Source organism: Pseudonaja textilis, chromosome 2, assembly GCF_049901715.1.
Source record: "Pseudonaja textilis isolate UNSWEBS1 chromosome 2, rPseTex1.2, whole genome shotgun sequence".
In the NCBI taxonomy this organism is placed as follows: domain Eukaryota; kingdom Metazoa; phylum Chordata; class Lepidosauria; order Squamata; family Elapidae; genus Pseudonaja; species Pseudonaja textilis.
The window spans coordinates 215,316,359-215,334,837 of record NC_141991.1 but is presented as its reverse complement, the minus strand read 5'-3'; the positions used below and the strand labels follow the sequence as shown (position 1 = coordinate 215,334,837).

Genomic DNA, 18,479 nt, shown 5'->3' with positions numbered 1-18,479 from the left:
CAGATACATGGCAATTTGAATGTATTTTGTATCATTCTAATAACATAATAAATGACTTACTTGTAATACTGCTTTTGCAATGCACTCATTTCCATTCTTAAAATTTGTTCAACCTTGGCAGGTAGAGATTTTTCTACATCTTTCTTAACTCTCCTCAACAGAAATGGTTCAAGTTCTTTGTGAAGACTTGCATAACCAAATTCCCTTCCTTTCCCATGTTCTTCTTCAAAATCTTCCCAAGAAGAGAATCTTCAATTTAAAAAAAATCCTCACATTGTTAATTTGCAATACATTCAAATAGATCAAATTAATTCAAATATTAGTGAAACTAATACTTAATGGAACTATTATATATTCAGGATACAAAAATTAATACTTAAGATTACAAATGATCCTTGTGTAAAGATCACTCAACTGTGGCAATATGTTACCTCCAGTATTATAAACAATACAACTTTAAATAATTATGACTTAAGGAGAGGAAAATGACATTTATATTGATATCATGTTCAGTGAGGTTTCTATAAGCATCTAGTTGATCATCAAAGACATAAGTAGGTATTTGGACTAACCATCAGCACCATTCATATATTCTTACCTTATAGTAAGCAAGAAAATGAGCTATGAGATTAATTCTATTTATGTTAAAAAGAAACCCTAAATCAGTTCACTGTTACTGGATTTTATGATCTATAACATTTCAGATATTTTTCCCCTTTAAAGTCAGTGAAAATTAATTATTAAAAGATTCTTCCATACAGCCATGTATATAAAGGTGGACTTCTTGAGAATTTGTAACTGACGTCCAAACCAGGCAGTTTAAATTTTGATTTAAATTTCTTGATTTACTGGTTTTCTTAAAAGTTAAAGTCTAAATATAATAAAGTAGCAAAATTATCAAGTTTTATCTGAGTAATAATATCACCCAAAGTAAAACAGAACTGAAACAGGGCGGTTCAGAAAGATAAATTTGTATTCATTAAAATGAGATAAATACAAACCAAACTGTAACCTTACTATGTATGTTTATCAATAAGGCCATGCAATGTGTTTACCTACTTTTCTGGCATGATGAAATGAAGCAGGGACCACAGCTCTTTCAGGGAGTTTTGTAGAGGTGTTCCAGTGATAAGAAGGCGATGATTAGATTTGAAGTCTATTAATGTCTTATATAAGAGGGAGTCATCATTTTTTAATCGATGGGCTTCATCTACTCCTATAAAGGCCCAATTTAAGCCTCCAAGGAATGACTTTTTAGAAGGGAAAAAAAACCCAGTAAGTATTTTTTCTTTCAAAAGGAAAAATATTTTTTAACATAGCAATTTAAATTATGGGAAATCAAAATTACACAGGTAAATGAATATAAGACGACAGAGAAACCATTTTATCCAAAGTCCTGGAAGGATAGTGTTGATAAGTTTTCTTTTTTTCCCCCCTTCCAACAGGATGGAAATTATTTCTACCAGCCTTAGAAAAGTCATACATTTTCCCATAATTCTGAAGGAAGGGAAGATTATGGATCCTATAAGTGCACAGTTTCTTTCTATCTTGTTAAAAATGTCCCCTTTTAGTCTGCTGGTGGAGTGGGTAGGTATAAAAGGCATTCTGAAAGGTTCAGTCTTCCTTTGGATGATAGGCCTCATTTTTCATCTTTGAAGAGAAATGTCCAAAACATCCAAGCCATATTTGGTAGTTTTTGGTGTATATCATAACAATCAATCTAGTTTCTTATTTTTAATTGAAAAAAGTAATGTTCTGAATAATTTTAATCTTTAGAAGTTAATTATTAAATTAATCAGTCTAATTACTAACCTTATCTTTCAGCAGAATTTCATAGGTTGTCAATAAAATGTTAAATTTTAATCGTTTGGTCTGTGGATGCATCCATTCATGTGTTCTTATCTATAGACAAAATCAGTGAGATACAAGGCCACAGGTTATTTTTAAAAAAATCTATGAAACAACTAATATAAATAATTTATTTAATTTTAAACCACTAATCCAAACAAAATTGCATATATAAAAACATGATAAGAGCACAAAATATAAATGGGATTAATAAACAGCTCTATTTAACTTCTCTATAAGAAAAGGTAGCAAAGATCCTTGATAACCCGTTATCCACCTGGAGAAGAGATTGGAGTGCATTTCAATCAAAAGACTTAAAAAGCAGCAGTTTCAGTTTTTAAAGCTTTTCTCATTAACTTAAACAACTGACCAAGTCAAAAGTTGATCGGAAAATAATAAATGCCAATGGAAATAAATCAAAATGCTATTTCTCTACCAACACCACAATAAAAAATGATAAAATATGTTTATCAGTAAAACATTAAACATTTTAAAATATATTAGCTGAAAAATAAGTGGGTAAAGTGGCTAATGAATTCTGTTAATGTTTTGTTTGTGATAAAATATTTCATTAAGTATCAAATGAAAAAATAAAATCCAGACTGTTCAACCATGCTATCAGTTTTTAATTCTATCTGTAGCTGCTTGAAGAGATGTGATAAATACAAACTCCACATATGAGCTCTATTTCCTATATTACAGTCTATTTTCTTTTGCTTAACCAAATATTGAACTATTAAATGTCACTATATTTTAATTAATGTCTACTTGAAAACAAATTATAAATAATAAAAATTAATATAAAAGCTCTTCAGTGTAGATGTGGATTAAAGTTACACGACTATACAAATAATACTTCCAGATCTGTGTTTCCCATTAACTTACAATCCACTTACCACATTTCTACTGGTAATATCTCCCAAATAAACTACGGCATTCATCTGGGGAGCCCAAGTCTGGATTTCTCTTTGCCAAGATGTCAGGGTGGAAAGAGGTACTACGAGCAGGAAAGGTCCATACAACTGATGCTCATGAAATAAGTAATTCAAAAAGGAGATAGTTTGTATTGTTTTGCCCAAACCCATTTCATCAGCAAGAATACAGCTGTTTCCCCTGTAAAGTGGTATGAACAAAATAAGTTAAACATCATATACAGATTCATTAATTCCTACATATTAGAAATTAAATTTGACCAATATAGTTACTTAAATATTAACATTTCACTTATTTTTACAATACTTATTCATATTGTAATTCACATGGAATGAAGGACAGAATAAAGGTCTGAAAATATTTTTACATTATCATTTAATTGCATAAGCTTTGACAGATTATTAAAAAGTGAAACAAGAATAAAGATACAAAAAGTAAAGTAGAAGTAAGAGAACTACTAATTTATCTTCTTGGCAAAAAACAAGAAAACCTGCTAATCACTACCTAAATATTTATAGTATACTTTGTATATTAATCATTGGATATTATTCCTAGTATCTGTTATTATTTTTGATTAACCACTTGACTCTTTTATTATTCAAAATATTTGAATTTATTTTTGCTATACAATGTGTCAGATACAATGTGTCATGTGTGTGTGTGTGCACACATGCGCACATACACACAAACACATATTTTCTGAATTTTTGATGTATTTCCTTCTAATACTTTTCAGTTTTTCTGTATAACATCACATATGTGATATATTTTTCTCTTTTGGTGCAGTTTGTTGCTATATAACTGGCTGGCAAGATTTTGATCTTCATGGTTTAATAAGACAGAAATACTTTTCTCCCATTTTGCTAAATTAGATTATTAAATACATTTAAAATCCCAAGGAGCAGGGAAAGAATAGATTTTATCTGATTGTAAAACTGTACTTTGGGTTAAGCACGTACAGAAAGCAAGATTCTTACTTCTACATGTTCTAAGGTTCTAATATGCTTCAATTTTGCAAAGTGCCTACGTTAAACTTGAAATACCTTTAGAATATAATTATTTTTGCACCTTCAAATAGGAATGGAACACATTTATGCAGATAAGAAAACCTACTTAGCATAGTGGTTAGAGCACTGGTTAGAAACCACAAGATTCTGAATTCTAGTCATGCCTTAAACACAAAACCAGCTGAGCAAGTCCAACTGACCTTGGGCAAGTCATTCTCTCAGTCCTAGACAATGGTGAAAATTCTACAGCAAGAAGTCCAGTCAGTTAACGGTGCAAGTAAGTAAGTAAGTAAGTAAGTAAGTAAGTAAGTAAGTAGTTAGCTAAATGAAAATGTGTATGGCACTTATTTTATTCTGTTAGTAAAACTGAACAGATCAAATATATATGCACTTTAATATACAGTTGTAAGATTTTTAAAATGTACATACTTGCACCATGAATGGGCTAACCAATTTAGTCCATTTAATTGATAATCTCTTAACTCTAGGTTTTCATGACCTCCAATGTAATTAGGTTGCTTCTTTAAAGCCACAAATCTTGGTCTTTGCTTCAGAACCTACCAAAGTAAAAAAGAAGTATTATTTTTATTCCTTATTTCGCTTTCAACTGAAAACCTGAATTTTATACTATCTGACATTCAAAGACAACAGAGATAATATTAAAATGATTGGGTGGGGAGGGAGAGGTGATGCGATGGTGATCTGTGGACCAGAGTACTAGAGGAAAATAACAGGCAGGTATTTAAACACATGACACAATGAAAAAACATCTTCTGATTACACTTTGCTGAGAAACTGGGACCAGGACTGCTACAAAAGATCTGAAACTAGATTATGATTTACAGCTGTTAATCATTTAAAATTATCTGGTTCTAAGGCAGTCAACAGACCCAACTAGTTCAAGCATGCAGCTTTTCAGTTTTCGTTTTTAATTTTCAAGCCAATGTAATGGGCACCTGCTAAAAGGAAGAAAAATCTCATCCTCCTATTATTTTGCTTTTCGATTAAACCTCTTTAGGACATAAGCCCTTTCCCCAGGAAGACAACTTCTTGGCTTGGGGGAATTAAAAGTTGCACATATAATAAGTGATAGGACTGCTGTGTTTATTGCTTCAGGTTTTCTTTTAAATGAAGGGTAACTTCATTTCCCCACATTAATTTAGGGTTAGTACACTCAATCTACTCTATTTCCCCCAATACAAATGCCAATTCAAAAACAGCTATGAGTACTAGAAATAATAAAGTGTTAAAAGGATGAAAGATAATGAGACAGTGCATTAAATAAAGTTCTACTGATTATAGGAGACAAAGAATGACTAATGTAAAAAAAAGACTTTTAAAAAACTATTACTATATTATGGTAGCAATAGTGCAAGCACATGAGTGTTGAGAACCTCTGGCCTCAGCCAAAGGTTCTTCCACCTATCAGAGTAAAGTCCCTTTCCCTCTGTCAGAAATTCATTGGCCGAGGCTAGATTGCCAGAGAGAGCAATTTCCTACTCCTGTATTCTAGCCCATAGCTATGATTACACAGCCAATTTATCAGTTGGGAATATTACAGGCAGTTTATAAGCCAAAAGATACATTGTCCACAAATTGCACCTGATTGTACAGAAGGAGCCTTCATCTGAAGAGAATAAAGATCTTTTCACCCGGCACTGAGATTGCCATCAGTACCTTACAGAAACTTGTAAAATTGTTATAATCATTTCCACAAGTATGGAGCAGTGGTGGTATGCTACCGGTTTGGTCCGGTTCTGCTAAGCCTCTGCCGATCTGCTGTTAGGCCCAACCACCTGCCCGGGCTCCCATACTCACCTTTTGCTTTTGCTTTTGAAGCGCAGCTGCTTTGAACGGCACAGAAGAGTGCTGCGCAGAAACTGCTGAAGCAACCGGAAGAGTGCAGGCTTGCAGGAGGTGAGTTGGAACACCTCTGTGCCTGCACAAAGTATGTTTGATGCGTGCGTGCAAAGTGTGTGCACCTGCGCAAAGCACATTCACCAAGCCACGCCCACCGAACCGGTGGTAAGTTTTTGAATCCCACCACTGGTATAGAGGGACAGTTCAATGTTAAATCAACCTCCCCCTATTGTCACAACTTACACTTTGGAAATAAATAATCCATCTAATTGAATGACATTTACAGTACTTGCTCTTCATATGGCTGCAAAAATAGCAGCTTACTGCATATGACACAACATGCTATGAGACCCTCTAAGAATGGAGACTCAGCAGCTGAAGCAATTTAATACTAATACCTAATATTCCTGCTTATTTTCCTATTTAACTGATTGCTTGGTTAAATAAATAAATTAACTTGCCTATTGAAAGTATAAAGATAATATTCTTCACAGAATTTAAATGATTCCATTGTTATGATTATATTTTTATGTTTTCAAAAACATTTTAAACTGTCTCCCTCTTGATAGTTTTTCCATAAGTTGGTTAACCAGGAGCTGTCACCATGGAATGCCAACCTTGTGATCCATGACTGAAAACAAGGGTTCAGGGCAGGGGTGAGATCCAACTGGTTTTACGTTGTGGGTGCGCAGTGGTTGAAAAAGTACTTTTTCCCTGCTTTTTCAACCGCAGCTGTGTTGCGCAAAGCAGCTGTGGTTGAAAAAGCAGGAAATAAAGGTCAATAAGAACCTGGCACAGAAAGGCAACCTTGACTGAATCACCACTTACGATGTGATATGTTTGTTTACATTGAGGGCCACTCGACTCATATTTATTTGATTTATATCTGCCTGTATTTATGGAATCCCATTTGCATAATAAAAACACCTGCATTTTAAATGCTGAATATGATACATTTACTAAAAGAATTTAAATTTTACCTACCTTACAATCTTTAAATGGAGTAGTCTTTGACTGATTTCTACTAAAGTACTCATCAATGCGTGACTGGAACTTTTTTGCAATGAGAGCTCCATCTTCCCAGCTGCACTCTGAGTAAGGGAGACCTTGCCATTTACAATAATAATCTGGATAACCTGCTGCTGACTTCTGATTAGAATGGGCTATAGAAAATAAGCATAAAAATGAAAAGCAACATTACCCCTGTTCACTTCAATAATGAATCATGAAGAACAGATTGTACACAAAACCTGATTAAAATACGATTTCATTAATAACATCTGAGTTTGAGTGGATATAATCGTTTAACAAGGAAAGATTTGCAAAAAGAAAAAAAAATGAAAAAGTGACAAATGTTTTGAGAGAATGGTTAATTGGTTGGGGAATCTATGGATGAGAGTTAAAAAGCTGAAATCGCATCAGAGAAGGAATTGGACTGAATGAAAAAGGAACAAAACAAGAATGCAAGCTGAGGAGGCAGCCAGAGGATTAAACCTGGGAAAGCTAGAGACAACTTCAGCAGAAGGTACATGGGAAAGGAAATTGTTGGATGATCTCACCCAGTGGTTTCATGTGGATGCTAAATAGGTGGGGGAAGAAAGTTGAATCCTATAGTAGCTCACAAAAAAAGGGGACTATGGAGTGTCCTTTTCTCCCCCAAACAACAAAAGTGAAGTGCATGTAGGCTTCTAAGGGAAAGGTAAAAAACTAATAGTTTAAACTAATTCAGAAGCAGGAAGAAATTGGGGATCAGACATATGTCAGTTGTAGAAGCAATACAGTGCAAATTACCCTCCAAGAGGGTAATTTTGGTCTTGGATCAGCAGATGGATTAGGCAAGTATTACTGAGATACATATAGAAGAGAAAGGGAGTGAGTTCCTCTTGGAGATATGCCAATCTGGGTATTGGCAATTATGCATTAGAATCAGAATAGAGCTGCAAGGGACCCTGCCATCTTCTAGTCCAGCCCCCTCCCCAGCAGGAAACCTTGTACCATTTCAGATATTAGATGTAACCCATAGGAGGGGAGGAAGAGGATGAGCAGTTATTGTCTAAAAGACTACATAAGATCAGAGACAGTCCTTCACAGATAATGTGAGGATGGGACAATTACAACCACTATCCTAAATAACTAATTTCATAGGGTACTTCTTGAAGATTTTCCTGAAGCCCTGATGTACAATCTGTAGGATACTTGTTCTGCCTATGGAATAAGGCAGAGGTGTCAAACTCAATATTTCTGTGGGGCAAGCCTGGAAATATCAAGGGACCAGCACAGGCTATAAATAATTTTTAACAGAGTCACTGTGATTACAATGGATTTAAGCCTAAAAGCTAATAAATAAAATGCATTTAAAATAATGTTTTATAGAAATATTATGAATTTAAATATATTTGAATCATGTATATTTCAAATTTCAAGTCATACCACCTACCAATAATTCTTTCTACAATTTGATACTGCTTATGCAAGTCATCTGTAAGTTCTTGCTGACAGTTATAATATTCTACATCTTCTGGAGAAGCATTTTTCAGCCTGGAAAGAAATCATGCAGTTAGTGACATCATTAAAAAAACATTGATACTGATTTCAGGGCATGAAAATACTCTATCTAATGAGATGACAACCACCCCATACATGACTTTTACAGAGTTGTGACTTTCAATGTTTGGGTCCTAAATATGGCTTCTTGCCTTCCCAATGCTCTCCTGCACAATCCCCCGAACTCTTTCTCAAATATTTAGACAAAGATTTGGGTTAATATGGAAGATTATTATCTAATGCATTTAGGTATTATCTTTCTGACAAGATACTAAAAATACTAAAAATGGTTTATAATTATACAGGAGGTCTGTAAAACTTTCACACATGGTTTTAAGAAGATCTTGAAAGACAGTTTGATTTCACAAATCTTCAAACCTAGTTTGACCTCCTAACATCCATTTTCAGGGAGGGTTGATTTATTATTTCATTTTTTTTAATTAGTTGATTGCTACTCCTTTTTAAAAAAATATTTTCATTGTATCTTTTAAATGTTAACATAACATTTGGTTTGGATTAGCTATGAAAATTCATTAGCTAAGAAATATAAATGAAGATTATATTAAACAATCTTTTATCAATTATATTATTAGATATAAGTAATAAAAGAAACAAATATTATAAAAAAGAGTAACAAGAAAAAGAGAAAGCTAGCTAAGTCACTTTAGGACTTGTTGACATGTACCTCATGGTCTAAGATCGATCTTTTCCTTAGATCACATGAACCTTAGTCTCAGGAAAGTGAGGACATAAGAAGAACATTCAGTTGATACCAAGGTATTTAGATTCTAGCTAGGAGTATGAAAAAGACTGGAAGTAACAACATATAAAATATTCCATACCCAAATTGTTCTGTGCATGGAACAACTACCCTATACCTTGTTTGTAATGAAAACGAAATAGGATTGCATGGGTCTAGATATGGATCAAAATATCACAGTATATCAAGCAGAATGTGTGGATAATAATATGGAAATACCACAGCTGAGAAATTTCTTTGAAAACAGCATTAGCAGCCATAGCTAAGAGAAAGGAAAGGTTACAAAGATTATAGAACAGAAGTCAGTGGAGTAGGCATGCTGCGAACCTGTCACTTATTGCTAGTAATCAGTTTCATAATTAAAAATATGCACACAGGCTAATACACTGGTAATGATGGTTAAATTGGGGCAGGGGAAAAACGAGGAGCAAAGTTCTATGAAAATGGGTGGTCAGAGTGGTCAAACATGGATTGACAGTGACTGAAAGGGGAGAGCAGGTATTGGGAAGATCACTTGGAAGAAGATGGGTCGACATTCACAAGTCTTGACTTACTTGCCCTATAAAATAATCTCAGATTCCTTCTGGATTTTGTTTCAGCTAAAACTTTTTGGTTTAGACCAGTTTAGTTGATTAGTTATGGCACCAGGCTATAAACAGGAGCCTGTGAGTTCTAGTCCAATCTCAGGAATGAAAGCTGTTTGGGTGACTTTGGACTAGTCATTCTCTTTCGTCTCACAGGGTTGTTGTTCTAGACTAGAGTAAATAGGAGAAGGAAGGAGTATTCACCATCCTGCTGAGCTATTTATAAAGCTAAGATTTAATCCTAACTAAGAGGGATTAAAAAAATCTAAAAAGCCCTGAAACTAAAATGTCTAGAGTTTTGTTTCTGCTGAATTCAGGCTGATCCAAACAATGCTTTAAGCAGAATTTCTGGAATCCATGTTTTGCTGTCAGTGTTTTTAAAAAGGATTTTCTATTTCATGTACACCCATAATTGGAACTTTAGGCACATTTTAATGACTTACACATTATAGAGCCAGAACTAAGTTATATTGAATATTTTTTTTTCATATAGTTAAAAACAAGACACCATCTTGCTATGGACTGAAATCATCTCATTTTTATAAAATGAATATTTTAACCAACCTATAACTTAGCCAGGGGTGGGATTCAATTTTTTTAACAACCAGTTCTGTGGGCGTGGCTTAATTGGTGGTCATGTGACTGGGTGGTCATGGCCAGGTGGTTGGCAAACCAAATACAATTGGTCCTCACTTAATGGCTGCTTGCTTAGCAAGTGTTCTAATTTACAACTGACCTCCCCAGAGCTACTTGACCCGTTTTGGGTCATGTAACTGGTTTTCAATGTTTTTTGCCAGTTTTCAACAATTCCTTCTGGTTTCTGGTTAAAAATGCCCATTAGGTAAAATGGACTTGTTTAACAACCAGTGTTTTCTTAATGACCACAAGGTTCACTTAACCACCATGGTGTTTTCCTAACCCAGGGTCTGCAACCTTAAACACTCAAAGAGCAATTTTTCTATTTTTTTTTACAGTTATCTCTCCCTTTCTCTTTCCCTCCCTCCCTCTCCCCCATCTCCTCTCTCTTTCCCTCCCTCCCCTATGTCTCTCTCTCTTTCCCTACCTCCCTCTCCCCCTCTCTGTCTCTTCTCTCTTTCCCTCCCCCTCCCTCTCTCTGTTCGTGGAACGGGAGAGGGAAGGAACCTCTGGACTGGTGGTGAGAATCTGACGAGCCAGTACTGAAAACCAGATGGCTGGTAGGGAGGTGGGGCAATCCCTCAGTCTCCCCAAAAATAACACTTCTGGTGAGGAGGAAGAGAAGTGCGGTGGGAGGAGACATGGCGGGTGTCAGAGGGACGGTGAGTGCTTCATGGTTCCTGGGGGGGGGGGGTCAAGCCTCCCTGCTCCCAGCATCTTCACCTGAGGGCATTGCTGGCAGCTGCTTCCTGAGGCTCAGGTTTCTCTCTTCAGCCACGCTAACAGCATTCAACCTAGCTGCTTCCCTCCTCCTTCTTGGCCTCATACACGTACAGCATGCCATGCACACATCTCACAGTGCTGGAGGGACTTGCCTATGTGCCATCTCCTTGCAAAAGATCCTCCCAGCACTGTGTGTGCACATTTTACCCGAGAAGGAGAAGAGTTGCCAAATTTTTCTTCCTCCCTTCCTTTGCAGCGGAGCTGCTTGGAAGGCAGCTCCTGCTGCCTGGCTATGCTGTTTATGGTCCCTCCTCACCCACCCGCATCGAAATACCTTAAAGGGATAAGCTGCTGCGGCTGCCTTCGCGCTGCAAAGGGAGGAAGAAAAGTTCAGCAATTCTCCTCCTCCTTCTCAGGCATACACACAATGGCACTGACAAAATGGCTTATGATTGGTCAGTCAGCATGCCTTTACAACAGTTGCAGTGTACTGTGGCCATATATATAATCACTGTTTAGGGAATGATTATATATATGGCCTAGTCCACTTTCAAAACACAAAATCAATGGGGAAAAGGAGATTCAGTTAATGATTGTGTAATTCACTTAACAAATTGGCAAAAAAATCATACATTCAGGTGCAACTCATTTGACAACTGCCTTACTTAGTAACAAAAATTCTGGTTTCAACTGGGGTCATAAGTTGAGGACTATCTGTATTATTAAAGATTTTACATTCAAATAAAATCTATTTATTCTTCTGCTAAACCAATGAATATACCCTGAATTTGGTGATCAAGAGTACTGAAATACCTTGAATTGGAAAATGTAAATTATTTAATGACATTTGTCTTATATATCATGAAAATATTATATATAAAGTTAAGAATATGTTATAAAAATTTGCAAACACTCACCAACGCTTTGTTTCCTGATCCTTTTTCTTATAGTTGTCCAGTTTCTTCATTCCTCTAACATTCTGCTGCTTTAGAGTTTCTTCAGTTTCCCAGGTATTATGAATATGGGACCAACCTTTCCATTTAATCAAATACTGCATATCACCAGATTCTTTTGATTTATCATATCCTGCATTTGGATCTCCATCAGCTTCAACTGCATAGATAGTGGTTGTAGCACCAGTTGCTAAGAAAAATAGTCATAGTTTTAAAAAAAATTGCAATCCTATACAATTTTTATATGGAATATAAAATATCAGATGGCTTTAAGATACAAACTTCTCTAAACACTTAATGCAATAATGTGATGCAGTGTTGTCAAATTAAAAGTTTCATAGAAATAATATTCTGCCAAAGAATTGACTAATGTGATTTCAACCAATTCATAACAAAAATGTAGTGATTGCCGTAAGATACCAAGTTAGACTTAGAAACTTGGGCTAGAGATGCTGATTAGCTGAAGTTTCCTCTTTATGCTGGGCAATCACTAGAATACAGGTAGATCTCGCTCACTCACTGTCTTGTTCAGTAACTGTTCAAAGTTATAATACTGCTGAGAAAAATGTTATGACCAATGCCCAGGTTTATGCCCTTTGCACTGTCCGAACCACAAGATCACCGTCACAGTCAATCCACAATATTTTTGCTTGAATATTATTCCCCCCCGCCCCCCCATTTACAGAATTGAAAGATTGCAAAGGAAGGGGTTACAAGAAAGTAAGCAGGCACACAACAGCAACAACCACCACACACTAAAAGGCAGCAGCCATGAATAGGCTCAGGGCAGAGAAGTGCAAGTGTATTACTCAAACTGCCAATTGTATTCCTCATTGCATGCTTGCATGTGATCCCTTATTACCAAATCTTTCCATTCTGCAAGGGGGAGAGGAATAAAAAAAAACCAAGAGGGATTTCATAGAAAACATTTAGGTTCTTTTTTTTCTTCCCTTGTAGAGAAGAGAAAATGCTTAAACAAGGAGGGAGGGGACAAGTAATCATCTCTCCTATACCTGACCTGTTTCTTTTTCCTTCCCCCCACACACCCCAAGAATGGAAAGAGTAAAGACAAAGATTTTGTCAGGACGTTGCACAAGATGATCAAATGACCTTGGGACCTGTAACTGTCATAATACATGCCAATTGCCAAATGTTCAAATTTTGATCATATGACCACAGGATGCTGCAATGATCATAAGTGTGAAAAACCTTAACTCTCTTTTTTCAGTGCCACTGAAACTTTAAAGGTCACTAAACGAAACTAAACGAATACCAGTTGAAAATTAAGGACTAATCTGTATACCATGCAGCATACAAATAATGTCTAAGTCAGCTAAAGAGAATAAGTTCTTTTATCAATAAAATTAGTAAACCATCGAATCTTTTACATGAACATATATTTTCTGTTATTTTTATATAGAAAATATGTACTTAACAATATTTTAAGATACTTCAAGCCATATGGCCCCGAAGTAGCCTATAGCCATGCAATGTACAGTGCAATAAAAACAAAACTCTAACCATTATGAATATATTTTTCTAATGTAAATTAAAGATTACCTCCTTTTCGTCCAATGCGACTATCCATAAATTTTTCAATTGTTTCAAATTCATCTTCTTCAGGCTGTGGAACATCCTCTCCACAGACTTCTAGGAGATCATCTGAATCCGTCTTTGCTTCTTCAGCTTCTTTATAACTAACATTTACTGTTGCCTGGCGGCGAGAACCTCTTTTATCATAATCATCATCATCATCTGATGATGATGATGATGATGAGTCAAGTTGTCTTTTTTTCTGCACTGCAGTTTTCTTTCCACTTTTTTGTTTTATTCTTAAATAATAAAGAATAACAGAAAAATAAATCTTTCAAAATATTATTGAGTCAATGTCTAGAAAAAATGACTGATGAGTATTCTTAGAAAACTGTGGGCTGTACAAATACTGAGATTTTTTGTAAACTACTTGAATAAAAACTGTAAAGTATTAAAACAAAGTAAGTTCACTGCTCTAGTATCTGCTCATATTTTTTTCTTCCTGTACAATAATTTCAGCCCATTCATTTGCATATGGAACAGCACATAGTGCACTACTGAAATAAATGAGGAATGTAGTTTGAATGCTGAATAATGGACAACCTACCTATCAAAGTGATCCAAACACTGGATTTCTCTATAGCATTTATTATGAAAAAAAGCAGCTGGAATCTCAACTATGATGTTCCATGTGCTCCCTGGAATGTTAGATTAATATATCAACTATCATTTGGAACCAAAAACATTATCCTGACTTTAAAAAAAATACACTATGGTGCACAAAAGCAAATTCAATTAAGAAAATGTCATGTAAGCAATTTGGATGGCTACTCAGCATTAACATCTAGAAAATTATCAGAAATGCATGCCCAAAAGTTCATTAAGTGAAAGCCTAGATTCATAGCACTACTAGGTTGTGAAAACTAAGGGAACACTTTGCTAAGATACAGACTTCTGCCTCCTTTTATGACAGATGAATAGGATGAAGTAACAGCTCACAGTCTTCAGGTTTAGCAATAAACACAAAAAATTCTCTTTAACACAAATTAAACTATCCATAAAATCTCTGAGATATCCCATTTGAGATAACCAGCTGGTAATTTGACTAATGCAGTTGATATCAAACTCATTAGAGACTTGTGGCAACATGCACTCATTTCTATTAGAGCACATGTTCTGTTCAAGTTCTTATCAATCCAAAATTGTACTTTGGTTCTTCTAAAAACTGAGATTTTCATTTGATATTAGAACTTTGCTTATCTAAGGCCATCAATTAAATGTTTCTTTTCAAAATCCAGCTTTTAGCACACGGAGAGATAATTTACTGAATGAATATTTAGATGGCAATTTATCAAATTTGTACCTCAAAAGATTTTTTAAAGGAAAGATATGCATATTAACTTTTATTTTCTAAAGTGGTATTACCTACCTGCTTGGAGGCTTTCTGCTTTTGACTTTATTTTTTGGTTCATAATCAGATTCGCTCTCTTCACAACTACTTTTATCTCTGCTCTCTTCCATATCAGAATCTGAAACTGTTCCCGAAATAGATCCTGATCCAGACATTTGCCAATCTTCACTATTCAGGTTAAAATTACAGAAAAAATATTTAACTATATATTCTAATTTTGTTCAAAAATTAACAAAAATGTTATCAGTACTGTGTTTCACAAAAAGATTATTACTATCCACCATATTTTGGAGCAATAGTGTATCTAGCAGAAAATTTATTATAAAAGATTTACAGGAGAAGTATGCAAAAGGTTTTAAATATAAACATGATTTTTAATTAAGTAAACTAAAATGAACAATTAAAATAATTCTGTGGGTATTTCAGCTTCATATAACTTTTCAAATTTTCACATGACAATATTTAATCATGAATAATTTAAAAACAATAACATAAAGCATTAACTAATTCCTTACATTGATAACTGCCACATTAATATTAAGTCTAGGAAAAAGTGGTATCCACATAATATATATTGTTAAGAAGTTGTTAATTGATATTTTTGAGATTATGATGTGTGGATGAGGAAAAAAATATGAAAAAAATCAATTTCTTTGCAAGCTCTTTGCCCTACTTTAAAGATAATAAATACAGTAGATTTTTAAAAAATAAAACCAAAAAAGACAGGTTGCTTTAAAAAAATAGCTGTATTCTTCTATAATTCTTATTCATATTAATGGATTTTTAAGGAGCCAAAGATCTATATTAACTACAATAAATATTTTTCTATCTCTAGGAAGAATCACTAGTGTCAGCATTTGTCCTGAATTTGAATTTGAGGCAATGGTTCATGCCTGCATTTATAATGGTTTCTACTATTACTTTGAACATCTCAGAAATAAAGCAGTTTTGGTATAATTTAAAATGTATTTCTTATACTTAGACCTGCAAACTAAAGCCCATTATAACAGTCTTCTATTATATTTTCAAGCTGAGAGAAGTAGAACTCCTCCATATTACATTATGCACCAAGTATTTCTCAACATTTCTTAAATATGACTGTAAGAAAATCTATACTTTCTAGATTTAAAATCAAGAGGTGGGAGAGACAGCATTACTCTAACTTGTTGAAAAGGAACATAAACTAGTCATGTTAGATAGTTCTGTTGTAGTTGCCTGAAGTTCTCTCATTAGAATGTTTCCATGCAAATCCTAACATGATTATATAAGATACAAAATCAATGAAGAATTATAAGAATATTATTCCTTGGATAAGAAACAAATCTCTGAAAATAAACTTGCATTAGTAGGCATGAAGTAAATGAAGCAACTTTTATAAAGCAATTTTTTATTTCCTACTCTTTATGTTTCTTCCTGTTGATTTCATTGGATGAGTCGTCTCCAGAATCCTCACTACTTGATGATTCCTAAACAGTAAGAAATACATATGAACTTTATTATCATCTCATTAATTTAATAATAATTCATTAAATGTATGTTCTGACTGACAAATATATATACGGTTACTCCAACTACCCAAGGAACTTGTAGGCTACAATCAGAAATAAAGAAAACCAACTATAAAGATCCATTAAAAGACAACTGGATCAAAGTCCCTAAAGTTGTGCTGTCAATGATACAATGTTTTAAGCATATTAATTACATATTTATACAATGATTAAAGCATATTAATCAAAATAATGAAGAAATAGATTTGTTAAGAATTTTAAAGATGCAATGCGATTCCAAATTAAGGAAACAATTATTATCTAAACAGCTTCTAGTCATAAATCTGAAATGTAACTTTTCTTTAATGAGAATCATTCCATTTTGTCTTTAATATATTGAACTGTTTTAAAAAAATGTAATTCGATCATGACTATTTACCTCTTCTGATCCACTATTTATGGATGCTGCTTTTGACTGCTGTTGCTGTTTCCTGAGCATTGCAGACCTCTGTACAGCGAGAATGCTTGGATTTGATTTCCAAAACTGAAGTGGGATACATATAAAAACATTACAGAATGGTAAGACAATGGCAGCAGTTACTAATATTATTTCTTAATGAATTTTCTGGTTAGATAGAGCCCAAATTATTTCTAACTTTACTGAGTAACATTAGGCAATGAAGTAAATCAGCAAATAGCTGGAATGTAGGTAGCAGTATCATTCCTGCAGTGAAAATAACCTAACAGAAATAATAAAGGACAAACATGTTTACCATGTGGAGGGCCCATTTCTCTACCATCTTTAATAAACAGTGCTTTCTGGGTAGCAAGTGGGCTGCTTTGGGGCTAATCCTAAAATTTAGGTTGACTGACAAATTAGCTATTGTAAAACACTACTTGCATCCACTCCACACAGTTAGGAGACCTACTGAATTTAAAGGGATATTATCTAATCAGAATTTATGGAATCTATTTAAGTTACTGCAATCTGCGAAATTGGGAAAATATTTATGGATATTAAGAACAGGTAGGTGACTTATTATAGTATATAAATCTAAGTGTGTTTAACTAAATTGTTCAAGGGAGTGGTGGTTAATACTTTTTATGGAAGAGAATTATTTCTACTTCTTTGAAAGATGCCTTTTTCAAATTGCTATCCTTTTTTAGACAAATAGGGTGGTAGCTAGCAACTACAAGAATGCTTATAAAAATATGATTATCTAAGATCAATATTAATCTGGCTTCAGACTAGATTCAGCAACAAAACATTTGTAGCTTCTATAATTAACTAATAATTTTGCACTATAAAGTGTTATAGATAAATTATTACTTATGTATTATTAATACAATTATCAATATCCAACCACCCATCCTCGGTGTCACACAAAATTACATGCTATTATATGGAAATATCCTACTTCTGACCCCAATTCATAGTTTAGAAATTAGAAGTAGGATCTTTTTAGCAAATTAATTCCTTTATGAAAATGGTCTCCTAAGGATCACTCCAGTGATCTTTACATTATCTTGTCATAAAATCTACTTCAAGACATAATTATTTAATTGGATATTTATTTAATAAGTAAAGCTGCTCTAGAACCGGAGTGCTTTTATATTCTTTCATTCCCACTGTTTTATGATATAGAACTTTAATGTAAACAAACATTTGAACATTTTTGTATGAATTCATTTGGAAAAAAGGAATATAAAAATAAATTCAGTAAAACAGCAACATATAAGCTTCTGAATGAAAGCGAACAGAAATCTTATTGTATTAGAGTAAACAATTACCATAACACTCACCTCATTCAAATAATTCTCCAATGTTTATTTTAAAAAGGTGATCTACTTTTAAAAAACACCTCCCATAGTATTATCAGGTATGCTCAACTAAAGTCTCTATTACACAATAATTCCCACAGCTTAATTTTTATTACTTTTGTCAGTAATCTATATACAAAAAAACTATGTAAAATTTTTGAAGCTCAAAATGAGTGGTAAAATTGATGCTGTGTTTGTTTAAAAGCAAATAAAGCTTAATTGCTGTGACTTCAACAGCTACTAAGCATTGAAACAAAATCAAGTTATTGTTAAAAAAACTTCCAATAGGCCATCTTTCTTATGCCTATTTTTTAAACAAAATTTCACAAAAGCTATTTCCAACAGAAAGATTTAATCATGGGTAAGTAAACAAATTAGG

General features: G+C 33.9%; 1 protein-coding gene across 3 annotated transcripts in view; it reads right to left on the bottom strand.

The window, feature by feature from the left end:
• Positions 1-18,479, bottom strand: part of CHD1 (chromodomain helicase DNA binding protein 1) — a 62,929-nt gene that overhangs the window by 28,165 nt on the left and 16,285 nt on the right. For all 3 annotated transcript variants that reach the window (XM_026719405.2, XM_026719423.2, XM_087927017.1), the window contains 12 exons: positions 16,719-16,823; positions 16,191-16,258; positions 14,811-14,960; positions 13,409-13,680; positions 11,813-12,038; positions 8,086-8,186; positions 6,633-6,811; positions 4,218-4,345; positions 2,745-2,961; positions 1,813-1,902; positions 1,060-1,250; positions 61-249 (listed from right to left, as the gene is read on the bottom strand). In XM_026719405.2, the coding sequence (XP_026575190.1) occupies positions 61-249; positions 1,060-1,250; positions 1,813-1,902; positions 2,745-2,961; positions 4,218-4,345; positions 6,633-6,811; positions 8,086-8,186; positions 11,813-12,038; positions 13,409-13,680; positions 14,811-14,960; positions 16,191-16,258; positions 16,719-16,823 (1,916 nt within the window). The remainder of the gene's footprint in view (positions 1-60; positions 250-1,059; positions 1,251-1,812; positions 1,903-2,744; positions 2,962-4,217; positions 4,346-6,632; positions 6,812-8,085; positions 8,187-11,812; positions 12,039-13,408; positions 13,681-14,810; positions 14,961-16,190; positions 16,259-16,718; positions 16,824-18,479) is intronic.